This window comes from Osmia bicornis, chromosome 15 (genome assembly GCF_907164935.1).
Source record: "Osmia bicornis bicornis chromosome 15, iOsmBic2.1, whole genome shotgun sequence".
NCBI classification, from domain to species: Eukaryota; Metazoa; Arthropoda; class Insecta; order Hymenoptera; family Megachilidae; genus Osmia; species Osmia bicornis.
This window is the reverse complement of record NC_060230.1, coordinates 5,317,928-5,330,995: the sequence shown is the minus strand read 5'-3', so window position 1 is coordinate 5,330,995 and position 13,068 is coordinate 5,317,928. Positions and strand designations below refer to the sequence as shown.

General features: G+C 42.9%; 2 protein-coding genes across 2 annotated transcripts in view; both read right to left on the bottom strand.

Moving 5' to 3' along the window:
- Window positions 1-121: 121 nt before the first annotated feature.
- LOC114875342 lies at window positions 122-2,340 on the bottom strand. Its single transcript, XM_029185501.2, has 6 exons — window positions 2,275-2,340; window positions 1,950-2,216; window positions 1,444-1,860; window positions 881-1,388; window positions 402-815; window positions 122-339 (listed from the first exon to the last, which is right to left on the bottom strand). Exons 1-6 carry the CDS (start codon window positions 2,338-2,340, stop codon window positions 122-124), a joined length of 1,890 nt encoding a protein of 629 aa, XP_029041334.2.
- A 2,763-nt stretch (window positions 2,341-5,103) lies between these two features.
- Window positions 5,104-13,068, bottom strand: part of LOC114875329 (protein jagged-1) — a 35,719-nt gene continuing 27,754 nt past the window's right edge. The window contains 4 exon segments of the mRNA XM_029185485.2: window positions 5,104-8,180; window positions 8,255-8,895; window positions 9,279-9,415; window positions 9,417-9,898. Coding sequence (XP_029041318.1) covers window positions 6,442-8,180; window positions 8,255-8,895; window positions 9,279-9,415; window positions 9,417-9,898 — 2,999 coding nt within the window. The 3' untranslated portion in view covers window positions 5,104-6,441.

Sequence of the window (13,068 nt, the reverse complement as noted above, 5' to 3'; positions counted from 1 at the left end):
TTTCTCTTAAATTATAATAGTATTGTATTTTAATTAAATTATTATAGCTACACAGTTATAACAATAAAATAAAATCTAATATGTATTTTTATAACATTTCTTAATATAATGCTTCAGTCTTCTATTTTGTTTTCTTTTTCCCTTTCGCCTTAGTTTTTTTCTTCTTTTTGACGGGTTTTTCCGGTGGAAGTTTAGTATCCGGATATTGTTTCATATAAATTGATTTCAGTAGGTTTTGATCGACAGTATGTCTTGGACCAGCGAATGCAAATGTTATTTCATTTATAAGAGACTGCGATAATTTCAATCGAAAATTTTTCACCAATCCCACGAATTTTCCTATAAAATTTTAAACGACGTATATTTTTATTCTATATATATACTATATTACCTTTAAATACCTCTAGAAATAAGATCATCGGATAGCGAGAGTACGAAATGGCCAAAGTTTTTACGACGTTTTTTATTTTTAGGTTTCATTGCTTCATAGTTTGCTCTCTTCAAAAGTATCGCTTTTACATCCGGCCCTTCTACTGTATAATTGCTAAGTATTCCCCCCAGTTTAATTTCAAGCCATGGTCTGTCATTCTTAATTGAATCAAGTTCTGGAAGTATATTTTTGTTCGCCCAAATGTTTGTAAGGTCCAAAATTTGTAGCTGACTATCGGGAGCTTTGTTTGGCGTGACTGCTTTGACAAGCTCAAACGCACCATCCCCTTTCACGGGATTGTCACCGAAATGTAGCTCTTTCAACACATTATTCTTTGACAAACCTTTTGCTATGAGAACTGCGTCTTCGTCGTAGAATCGATTTCCTAGAAAAAAAAAAATTTACCATTCTAGTTACAAACATTAAACAATAATTCCTACAATATATTACCACTTAAATCTAATTTTTGAAGTGCAATCGAATGCAACAGCAATCGACGAAGGAAAGGGACACATTCTTTGCCCAATGCATTCCAGGATAAGTCAAGATCAACTAGAGTTGTATTGTTCTCCAGTCCTTTATACAACTTCTTCCAAGTCTCTGCCGTATACAAAGAATTCCACGAGAGATCTAAATGTTTCAGGGTGTCTGAACAAGAGAGCAATCTTTGCAATGTGTCTGAACACGTCTCGTCCAGATGATTGCCGCTTAAAGAGAGATTTTGGATACTCTCGTTATTACATATTGCTGTTGTAATATGACTGAGACCTTCATTACGAATGTTACAGTCGGAAAGATCCAATGTGGTTAATGTTACGTTCCTCATGATTCCATCGTAAATCTTTGCAGCGCCGTTCGGACCGATTAGACACCCTGACAGAAATAGAGTAGTTATTATGTTATTCTTCGTTAGCAAATCATTCAGGTGATAGCAGGCGTCCTCCGATAGCCAGTTACCCTGAAAAATTTAATTAACGACATCTTTGCCTGTTTGATTTAAGACAAAAGGCTACCGTGAGATTAATAGTTTCTACTGAAGGATTGTTCATTAGAGCTTCGCAAAGAGGTCTTATAATGGCTGAATTAACACCATAGTACTGAAGATTGATCGTATCGGAAAGCAACATGTCTTTTAATGATTGTATAGGTTGAAGGCATGACAATTTCGTCAGATCCTCATATTTCATCACACCATCGTCTGGGTAAATGGTTTGGCGTTCCTGAATGGTCCAAAAGGCTGGTACCAAGCCGGGATCGTCAGGGATCGGATACCTGGTGTACAGATTATGTAATTTCAATTGAGAATCGCTGATGTCTATGTCTTTGAGGCAAGGATGGATAGAACTTTCCGTCGATGATTTCGCGGAGGAAATGGATTCGTCTTCAGGTGTGATCAAGGTCTCTCTCGAGAGATCTTCCTTCTTTTCAATCTATAAATTTTACGTATGATTTCTGTTATCATTTTTGACAACGAAGATTAGTATTTTTGATCGAACTACGGTTACCAAAATAGAATTACACCAATCAATCCTCGTAATAACGACTTGTGTGCGTCGGTTTTGGCCGATATCCTCTCTGCTCTGTGCTCGTGGAATCGTGATATCAAGGCAGCGTATATATCTATTTCTTCCGCTTCTTCTGCCTTTTCTTTCACCATTTCATCATCTTCTTCATCTTCATATTCATCTTCGTCTTCATCTTCATCTTCCGAAACTCTGTCTTCGAATTCATAATAATCCGAGTAATAATCCGATAGATCAGTAAAATATTCGTCATCGAAATCCATCTGAAACGCAAATTCTTCGTTTGCGAACGAAGGAATCGTGATAAAATTGTGGTATTACTAAGTATTCTTCGAAAGGTTCCATTTTCGGTTTTTCAATCTGCATTTTCTTCACTAGAGTATCCATGTTGAGAGTGATGCTAAATTTATGTATTGTTCATTTGTATTTCTGGAGGACTTTTAGGAATAGTTTGGAAATCAGGGAGGAGGAAAACAAAACCTGACATCAGTTTTATGACATTTATGGGCAAACTTTAGGTGTAACAGTGACCATAGTCACTGGGTGTAAAGAGAAAATATGTAAGTACCAGACAATTTACCGCCTCTGTTTTCAAGGACTCATGATCTAAGGAGTCTGGGCAATATAGGGGGGTACCACCCCTTACTGAACGCCATCTTGGGCAATGCCCGAGTAAAGCCAATTTGTAATGTTGTAATCTAAGGGATTCCAGACACCCCAGCATGAAAACAGGTCGGAATGCAAAGAGCGTCACTTATGCATCGGGGTTCCCCGACACCCCGGATGCCATAATGTCGGTATGCCGAGTGTTACCGGCGCTTCGGGGTCCCTAACACCCCAAGATGATATAAGATCGGTATTCAGAGAGCGTTACCGGCGCTCCGCTTGTCTCTCGCATAAGTAAATACATATGATCTGAGCGGATGAAAAAGAAAGAGAAGCCGTGATCCTGACAATCGGCAAACCATGATTGCTTCTTCCTCTTTTTCACTCGCTGTTCTTTTTACTTCTCCCGGGTTTAGTGCCCTTGCCGACACATTATGTATCGTTAAGGGAATGCGCGCGCAATTAAAATGTGCGACCCATAGACTTTCTATAGAAAAATTGAAACCTCTGTAACTTTTGACTCTGACCATTTAAGACGCACAAACGCAACGGTTTTGAGCTAGTCTCAGCGAGACCTTTTTAACGACGTACAAGTAGTTCTCAAGTTGAAAAGTGACATGGACCGACGTCTTTGCGCTTTATATGTATATATAAGATATATTATTTAGGTGTCGAGGGGGCTCTTGAACACGCGGTTCACACGGACCTTATTCGGCCACCGGCAGCTGACTCATTTACCGGGTATTCGTCAAGTGGCTCTTCTGGGCCATTGTATTGTAATTTCGGCAGATCGTTCATTCAACGGTCACGCGGGTGTACGCGGCTCGTGTGTCGTGGTCAAGATCGTCCCGTTGGTCACCGATGTTTGTCTCGGTCATGAAATTGCTCACACGGGGCCTTTGTTAATCTCAGACGCGTTTTCGATGTTAATGAACACCGTATTATCCTCAATGAAATGATCAATTCAAAATTCTTGGTCGGTTTGCAGGCAATGGGTAGAAACTGGCAAGAGGAGGTTCAGAAGTGTAACATCAGTTAATCGATTAATTTTTACGTATCGGTAAATATTAAATGATGACACAAAGGAACTTAAAGTTTCATTAATATTCTTAGTAATTAATGATAAGCGTTTTTAGTTAGAACAGACACTGAATCAATAAAAATAATAGTTTAGTATTGTCCATTAGCGAATATTCAATTTTCAATTATTCAAATGTTGAAATGATGAGGAATTTTTTAAAACGGTAATGGACAAAGCGCTCTTTTTCAAAAAATCGCCACAGAAGATACTATCATCGTCATCTACCAGCAAAGTGCTGAACTATGTCGAGGGAACCCTTTCGATTTTCAGTCAATAACATACATATATTTTTTTAAATATAATTTTAAAAAACTTATTAAGAGTGTCGCTATTTAAAATATATTGATGATATAAAATAAATTAAAACCTCTGACAAATATGAAATATGAAATTTACAGTTCTGTTAATTTTAGCACTTGCTATTGGATGGCGCCAATGGTACCTTTTCAAAAAACACAACAACACAAAATTGAAAAGTATAAAAATAAGACTTGAACGATACTTTTAGCCCTTTCGATTAAAGAATTATCTTTTTAATACTATATAAATTAAATACTTGTAGCATTTTAATTAAGACTATAAACTTAAAGAATTTTTGAAATTAAAATCAATCCATTGATCTATAGATCATTTTTTGACGTTCTATGTACGACACAGGTTCCTGTTGAACTCAATTAATATTACTGATATTAATATTATATTAACTTATTTCATTCACCCGGTGAAAGGCTACCCCTTGTAATTCGCAGTGAACATGTTAATTACAATTATCACAATTATACAGTACCGTCTGTACATACGTTCGTTTTCACTGTGGCATTTAACGTGTTAATGCCACCTTTTGAAAACAGACTTGCTTTGCCTTGTTCTGTTTCAACTGGTGGCAGCTGTTCCCGGAAGGCACGTTTACCAACGATTCTGCGTTCCCGGTGATTTGAATGCAACTTGCGCGGACGTCGACTCTTGGCCTCTCACGTGAGAGAATTCGTTCGTCCTGTGCGTTCGGGTGCGATAGAAGTAAAGATGAAACCGATATCGAAGGGTTGTACTTTTTATTGAAACACATTCATCATCATCGTCGTTGTCGTCGTCGTCGTCGTCGTCATCATCATGATCGTTGTCGCCAAAAACCCAAGGCGAGAAAATGCGGGGGTCAGAAGGGAGCTTAATATTATTTACACGCATTCATTCGAGCTTCCTTCATTATCTGACACAGGGGTTGATCACAACGCGTGGATTATTCATTAGCTACCTATTAATCAGGGACCAAGGACATTAGCACTAGCAGTTTGACAAAATTTTCAGTAAAAATCAATAGCGAAACACGTTTCAATCTTGGAACTATTGTCCGTGATCTCTCAACAATGAATACAAAGGCAATCAAATAAAAAATAATAATAATATAATATAAAATGATATAATATATATATATTTATATATATATATTTTGCTTTTTTCTCATCGCTTCTATATATTTTGTATAATAATATAGATTTCTTTATAAAATAAACTATCTGTTATAAAAAAAAAAGTAAAACTTCGTTCAGTTACACTTAATACGAGCTTACGAGACTTCCGTCTTCTTAAAGACTTGCTTCGAACGATACTAAAAGAAAAGAGAAATAAAATTGCACATCTAAAAAGGGGGTTGAGGGTGAGGGGTAATGAAAGGGAATACTGGCGAGGAAGAAAAAGAAAATATATCAATAGGAAAGGCGAGAAGGTGATTGGATCTATGTACGTGGGTCTATTTACATCGTAACTATTTATGTCGTTAAGCTTGACAATCGTTTTTGTCGATCGCAACATGGCGCCCGTCCACTCTCTCTAAAGGGGACAAACTTTTCGTGGTATTTTCACGAGAAAGAAATCTCATCGACGCAAGTTTCACGATCGAACTACATCGGGTCAGCACTCTATCATGGCTGCGAGGTCGAAGTTCAATTGACCGATCGGTTCGCGATTTCATAAGTAGTAGTCTTACGCACGAAGTCCGCTCTTTCTATGAGTATCACAATAATTATCGTCCAACAGAACGTCGAAGATACTGATTTGCCTAAGTGCTACACGTCTACGGTGGCGCTCGATCGAATACGAAGGAGCACAACGGATTACAGTAGACTCTCGTTATATTGCCGCGCGAGGCACGTCTACTTCCCTTACTACCGCTCTTCCACTATCATAGCATACGAAGACAAAGAGTTTCGATAATTAAATGATGAATGGAAAACGCTCTCGCTATACTGCTACACTTATAGTCTCATCGTGGCAATATAACGAGAGTCTACTGCACTAGGATTAACGCGGATACAACGTCGATAACCTTAGAGCTTAAGAGAGTCGTAGGGACGACGGCGTGTAGAGGTGGATACAGGCTTAGCGAAATTAATAAGTACGGGCTATGTACATATGTACAACGATTAAACAACTCGGTGTTATATAATTATATATCCGTCGATTATTGTCGTCTGTCGTGGATTAGCGAGGGCCGAAAGAAGGGAGATAGAGAATCTTTAATTAATCAATCAATCTTATCAAAGAACAAGAAAATTCGTTGTTTAATAGAAGTTTGTTAAGGAAATATTATTGGTATTCTCTATAGCCCTATTTTCGAGTCAGCTCCACAGGAAAAGAGTATCGATGTCTCGTCGAGGTCTTACGTTTGAAAAATCTGCTCGAGTCTCTGTAAATACCTTCAACATATAAAAGACCTCTGGACACTTATCTTCGATGTCTTCGTTATCTTCAAATCGATGTTCTTCGGCTCGTTGTTCCGGTATCGTTGCTCTGGAAGCGACAGGTTACACGTGCACGGTTAGTACCTGATGTGGACCAGACGTCTGGCTAGTGCCGGGTTGCTGATGAGAATACGATGGTTCCTGTAGTCTGGGTTTGCTGTAAGGTTTGTGGGGTCCTTCCTCGTAGCTGAAACTGGCTGTGTTGTTCCTGGCCTCTGCGCTGGGGGGCTTGTAGAGTGGCGGTAAACGATGTCTACCTTCTTCAGAGACCATCTCTAAACTTTCTTCAGTCGTACTTAAAGGACCCAACGAGGTGCCGGACAGAGGTCTGACAACAGAGACCCTTGGTTCACCTTGGTCCTGATCTTTCAATGGATTCGCGTACCTCCTCAGGTTCTCCTCGTTCTGAAGATTATTGGACTTCTCGTCCAGGTCGCTACGGTGTCTGTGTAACGAAGTCTCGCTGCTGGTGGTAGCGGTTAAGCTGGATCGTTGTCTGACTGTTCGAAGGTACCACAGTCCACCGAACAGAGCCAGTACCAGAATGGTAGCTAGAGCACCGCCCAACACAGCTACATAGCTACCAGCATTCCCTGCATTCACGGAACTGGGTTCGCTGAGCAAGGCCGTCTCCACTTTGACCTCCAACACGGAGGCCAGAGCGAGTGGCCTGCCCAGAGGTCTGCTCAAAGCTTCGCCCAGGTCTCTGGCTGCGTCTGCGGCAGCCTCAGAGAAGATGGTCACCTCCACCGTGTCGTTATCCCCGGGTTTCAGATCGCATAATAGAACAATGGACTGAGGTCTTCTTGGATCAGCCAGAAGCTTCCTAAGTCGTCTACAGAGTATCTCTACCGAGGTACCTTGTGCTAGAGTGTCTCTTCTAAGGAGGATAGTGAGTCTGGAGCAAGTTGGTCCTGGAGTAGCTTGTCCAGGCCAACAGGAAGGAGGAGCTGGTAGAGCAGGTGGTCCTACTCTTCTACCAGTTTCCACGGGTCGACATTCTCCCCAGGCTGGACAAGGAGGAGATAAGCAACTCTCGCTTGGACTGGGTACACAAACTTCGTGCGCCAGGCAGGAAGTGCCGTTCAGACAATTACCAGGCCCGCACCAGATATTGCTGCATTGATTCTTCCCGTTGCGACACTCGCAGATGTTGCAGTCGTCGTCCCAGTTGGCGACCATGCATCCTGGTCCACCAGCCGTGCGGATCTCGCAGCGCGAGCCAGTTCTTCCAGGTGAACAGATGCAGGAATAGCTCGCTATGCCGTCCACGCAGGTTGAGCCACCGGTGCAAGGGTCACTGGCGCACTCGTTCACGTTTATACGACAGTCCGGCCCGGTGAATCCTGGCGCGCACTCGCATCTGAACCAGTTGATCCCGTCGACGCACTTGCCACCGTTCAAGCAAGGTAAGGGTTGACAGTCGTCGACGTCCCGGCGACAGTTGGGTCCCTCGAAGCCCTCCCGGCAGACGCACCTGTAGTTGCCGTCGGCGGTGTTCACGCAGGTCGCTCCGTTCTCGCAGGGATTGCTCGCACACGCTGGCGACGCTATGTGGCAGGCTGCGCCCTCCCAACCTGGAGGACAGTGACAAGTGAATCCGTCGCCGCGATCTTGGCAGGTTCCTCCGTGACGACAGGTACCTGGTTCGCAATGGCCGGCTCTAAGAGCGCATGTCTTGCCCTTCCAACCGCCCCTACAGATGCAGGTGAAGTCGGCCACGCCGTCCACGCAGGTGCCGTTGTTGCGACATGGGGAGTTGGTGCATTCGTCCACGTCTGAAAGATGATCAACAATTTTTCCTGTTTAAAATGATTTTTATATTAAGTCTTCGTTAAATTTGGATTTATTTCACTGATAAATGCAAATAACCTACCTTGATCGCAGAGATCTCCAGTCCAGCCTTCTCTACAGATACACTGGAAAGAGTTCACTAAATCGACACACGTCCCTCCGTTCAAGCAAGGATTTCCCCTACAGTCGTTGATGTTCTCGTGACAGTGCATCCCCGTGTAGCCAGGATCACAGATGCATCTCCCTCCGCTACATTTCCCTCTACCCGCGCACGGTGTACCCTCGCTTCCACATCCAGCTTCCTCGTCCATGACGCCGAACTGTGGATTCTGAGAGGCGGGTTCCGAACAATTCTTCCCCTGCCATTGTTCGGGACAGTGACAATAGTAGTCGGTCTGCGTGTTGAAGCAGGGCGCGGAGTTTCTGCAGGGGTTCGGGCTGCAGTGATCCCTGTCGATCTCGCACTGATAACCGGTGAAACCGACGGGGCAGACGCACTCGTAAGCGTTCACCAGGTCCCTGCACTCGCCGCCGTTCTGACAAGGCTTCGAGTCGCACTCGTCGATGTCCACGTCGCAATCTTTGCCCGAGTAGCCCGCGGTGCAGCTGCAGTGATAATCATCGACCAGGTCGATGCACAATGCACCGTGCTGGCATTGACCGACGCAGTCGTTGATGTTCTTCGTGCAATTCTTACCCGTGAAGCCTTTTCTGCAACGGCACCTGAAACCAATCACGCGTAGGAATGAAAGAGTCTGAATCGGTTTCGAGCCACCGATTATAAATATCCGGCCGAATTGCGTCACGGTGCAAACGCAATTACCGGATACTTTAGGGGAGCAATTAGTTTCTCGTGCTTCGCACGAGGTATAGATGCTTTAAATAACGCTACTTTGCATACGGAGTACGTTCACCGGTTTCAGCCTTCTTTGCTGCGAGTTCCATGATAAAGACGTTCTAATTTAGTTCTCTTAACAGACCTCTAAATAACTCGCCACTTTGAGCACTCGATATCGTAAACATTCAGGCGAACCAGTTGCGCCTTGTGAAACACGAGTACATGCTTGAACTGGTTGAATATTTTAGTAAAGTAAAAGGGAACTCACTTGTAATCCCCGGCCAGATTCACGCAGGTCGCCGAGTTCTTGCAGGGAGACTCCTTTAGCGCGCACTCATCCACGTCGAATTGGCAGAGGACACCCTGCCAGGCAGGTGGACAGTTGCATATGAATTCGTTTTTTCCCGTCGACACAGGTGCCACCATTTTGACAGGGTTGCGAGGCGCACTCGTCGATGTCCGTCGCGCAATAAAGACCGGTGAAACCGGCGGCGCACTCGCATTGCGCGCTCTCGCCGAGTTCCTTGCAGGTCGCTCCATTTGCGCAGGGGTTGGAGGCGCATGGATTGTCGACCTTCTCGCAGGTCGGTCCCGAGAATCCCTCGGGACAGGTACACTTGTACTGATCCGGGGCTGTGTTCTCGCATGTACCACCGTTCTGGCAGGGCTCGTGGGTGCCGCAATAATTTAGATCCTGGTCGCAGAGGATACCGCCCCAGTTCGTGTCGCAGATGCACTGCCAGCTGGAACCGTTGCAGTAGCCGTGCTTGCAACCAGGGTAAGGGGTGCATTGATCGCAGAGTTCACCACGCCAACCGTGACGACACTTGCACTCCCCGCTGACGTTGCAGTGGCCGTGGACGGGGTGGCAGCCCTCCTTGCATACCGCTGAAACATTTATAAAAATAATTTTTATTCAAAATTTATGATAAACCTCATTTGAATTTTCCACTTAAGGATCAAGTAGAAAATATCGGAGCCAATATTTTCTTCCATTATTCGTCAGAAAATATCTTTATTGAAATCGTTGAATCCGGTACGACGAGTGAAGATTATTCCTCTTTTATTGCTACTCTCCCTTTAGACGGTGTCGAGTCCGAAACGCGCAGAAAGAAGAAGAGCCACCGTCGGTCATAACTCAGCGGACTTTCCAAAGGAATAATCTCGCCGGGACGAACAATAACCAAGCGGCGCGCCGTAGCGCGGCACAAAAGGGTACCGTGAATGGAAGTTAAAACACAAACAATTAATCCGCCCACGGTCACGAAAGTATAAGCGTCGGATTATTTTCCGCGGCGGATTATACGATCACGAACGTTTCATATATCTCCGAAACGCGCGGTGAAGAGGTGTCTTTCGGTTTTCGGGTGGGGAGCAACAGGTACGAGGAATCTTCTCTTTTACAGGTGGCTGGATGACGAAAGCCAATTTCGTGTAGCCGAGGTACCGTATCTCTGGAAACGACACTTTCGAAAAGAGAAGAGAAGACGAGGGGAGAGAAAAAAAAGAAACGTGACGGAGATCCGTGGCCGGGGCCGAGCAACTCAATTAGCCGAGGGGACAGAAAGACGGATGAGAAGTGACAGAGAGAAGGATTATCCTTCTGACCGTGAAACGAAAAATCATGCCGCAACGACACGTGTGTACACGTACCCCTCAAACTTTTCACCGACGTACTAACTCTTTACCGTTACCTAAGCCGTTCGAACAAGCACGATTGCTAGGATAGAGTACTAACAGAGCCGTGTTTGCATCGAGGAGGATCACTGATGATATTACACTGTTTGATGGTGAATAGAATTCAATATTCCAACAACTGTTGATTCGCGTTACAAATTATACACTCCCGGAACTATAATTATCTGACAGGGGGATGAAGGAATATTTTTTCATAATTTATTAACATTATAATAGAAAAGAATTTCAACTCCTTAATAAGAAGACCAGGTGACACTTATGATCCTCCATAGTTATAAATTTGATATTGACCATAAAAATAAAATTTGAATTGACGAGATAAAAATTCATCATAATTCTCAGCAAACCAGTATCCTCAGGGTATTTTCTAAATTACCATGGATCACTGTCCTCAAACCTGAACTTCTCACCTCGATCACCGAAATCTAAACTCTCTGTCGAAATCGGGATACCTGTAGGTTCCACGAGCTGACAACCGATAATTTTTCAACTTTAAACACACGCGACTCTAATCACGACGCGTCCAGTGGAGTCGTTAATGATTAATGGTTCTCGTTCGCGCGGACAACGAACGTTTATGGATATTTATGCGATTGCAAGCTGACGTTGCAGGGCCGCTACGTAACGATGCATCCTCTTTCTTGCTGTTCGATACACGTCAGCTCGAGGTTGATCAGGTTGATCAGCCTCTCCGGTTTCCGATTCTGTGTTGCACGACGATGGGAACCGAGATTTCCCTCGCGGCTAACTCGCGCCGCGGCAATCACCGTGCAGAAGCGACGAGTTTGCTCGATCAACGATGCTTAGATGAACTCACCGACAAACCGGGGCCTTGGTATTTTTCTTCATCAATGGTGCAACAGGTGTATGCGAGAATTGCTTCGATAATTGCTAACTAATCATTCGCACTTCGTTTAGATGGTTGGAATCATTTAATCGTAAAAGTTGGGGAGCCATTTTATATTTTCTATTTTACATTTGAATTTTTCCGCGCTTCTCTGAATTTGAAAAGCAACGCGAAAATACATATAAAGTCAGGATTCACTGAACGAAATGTTACGTTTCGTGTAAAATCGTTTAAGTTAACAAGACTCGCTGGAGGGTACCGTTTTCCCCGTTGTTCAGAATCCATAAATCTAGTCGCGAACGTCTACAGTTACACGTCTATGGGTATTTCTTTTTTTGGTTAATCCACAGACGGCGGGCGAATTAACCGGCGCAATTCATCTTCGTACACCCGCTGCTTCTATATTTTCTTATTTCCCGATCTGGTGAACGGGGAACAGATGCGCGAAGAATCGGATTACAGGTGAAGGTTCACGACTTTCACGTGCAACGTTTACCTTTGCCACGGCTCGAGCATCGATAATCTCTCTGTGAAAGAGCGAACGTTTTGCTTATCTCACTATTCCTACCTGCGATATTTCACGATTTATATATACGTTATATTTCAATAGAATATATTAAGTTCATTCTTTAATAAAAATAAAATCTCGATTGATCGAAGAAAAGTAACTTCTTAAAAATAAATTTCCAATTAAAAAAGAAAAGGCACCAAATTAATCTATGCGTCTAATAATTATTTTTTATTAAGAAAAAAATTAAATTTTAATGCCTAAACGCTAGATTGATGTTTAACTTCAATTTGACAAATGAGCGGCTCAATTATCATTTTAATGTGTCTGATATTCATTATAGCAATCAACGTACTAATTAATTTCCTTATACATATTTTATTAGAATCTCTAATGAAGATAAAATTTTATTAAAGTCAATATATTTAACATTTATATTGATGTTAATGCCAGTATTAATTTCGCATCTGTGTCACATTAGAAGTAATCAATTTTTTGCTAGAACCGTGATACATGCAAAAACATCGGCTACGATTTAACGATTCGCGTATCCACGAGGAGAAAAGGGGTCAAATGCAAACGAGCGTTGGCATCGCGTCCAGAAACAGGCTCCTCTCTCGAGGAACGGTGTTGCACGAGATGCATAGAGCTCGTGTGAAGACGATGCACGAGTGAAATTCTCGTATTGACCTTTCACAGCGTGACAAAAATGTCGGAGCCAGTTCTTCCCCTTCTAGTAAGTAAGTAACCGGCTCTCATCGTCTCACGAGTACACGATTTCCATCGATGCCTCCCTAATTGGGAACGTTCCTTATTTTTTATCCTTCATATTTGAAAGTGGAGCATATATAATTACGACCCTTAATCAATACTCTTCACAAGGCCATTCTTTCAAATTTATATTAATTGCATCGTCTGATCGATATAAATATTCCAACACCCTGATAGAAAAATTAATTTACAAAAACAAGTTTCTTTATTATTTCTCTTTACGAAAGGACGATC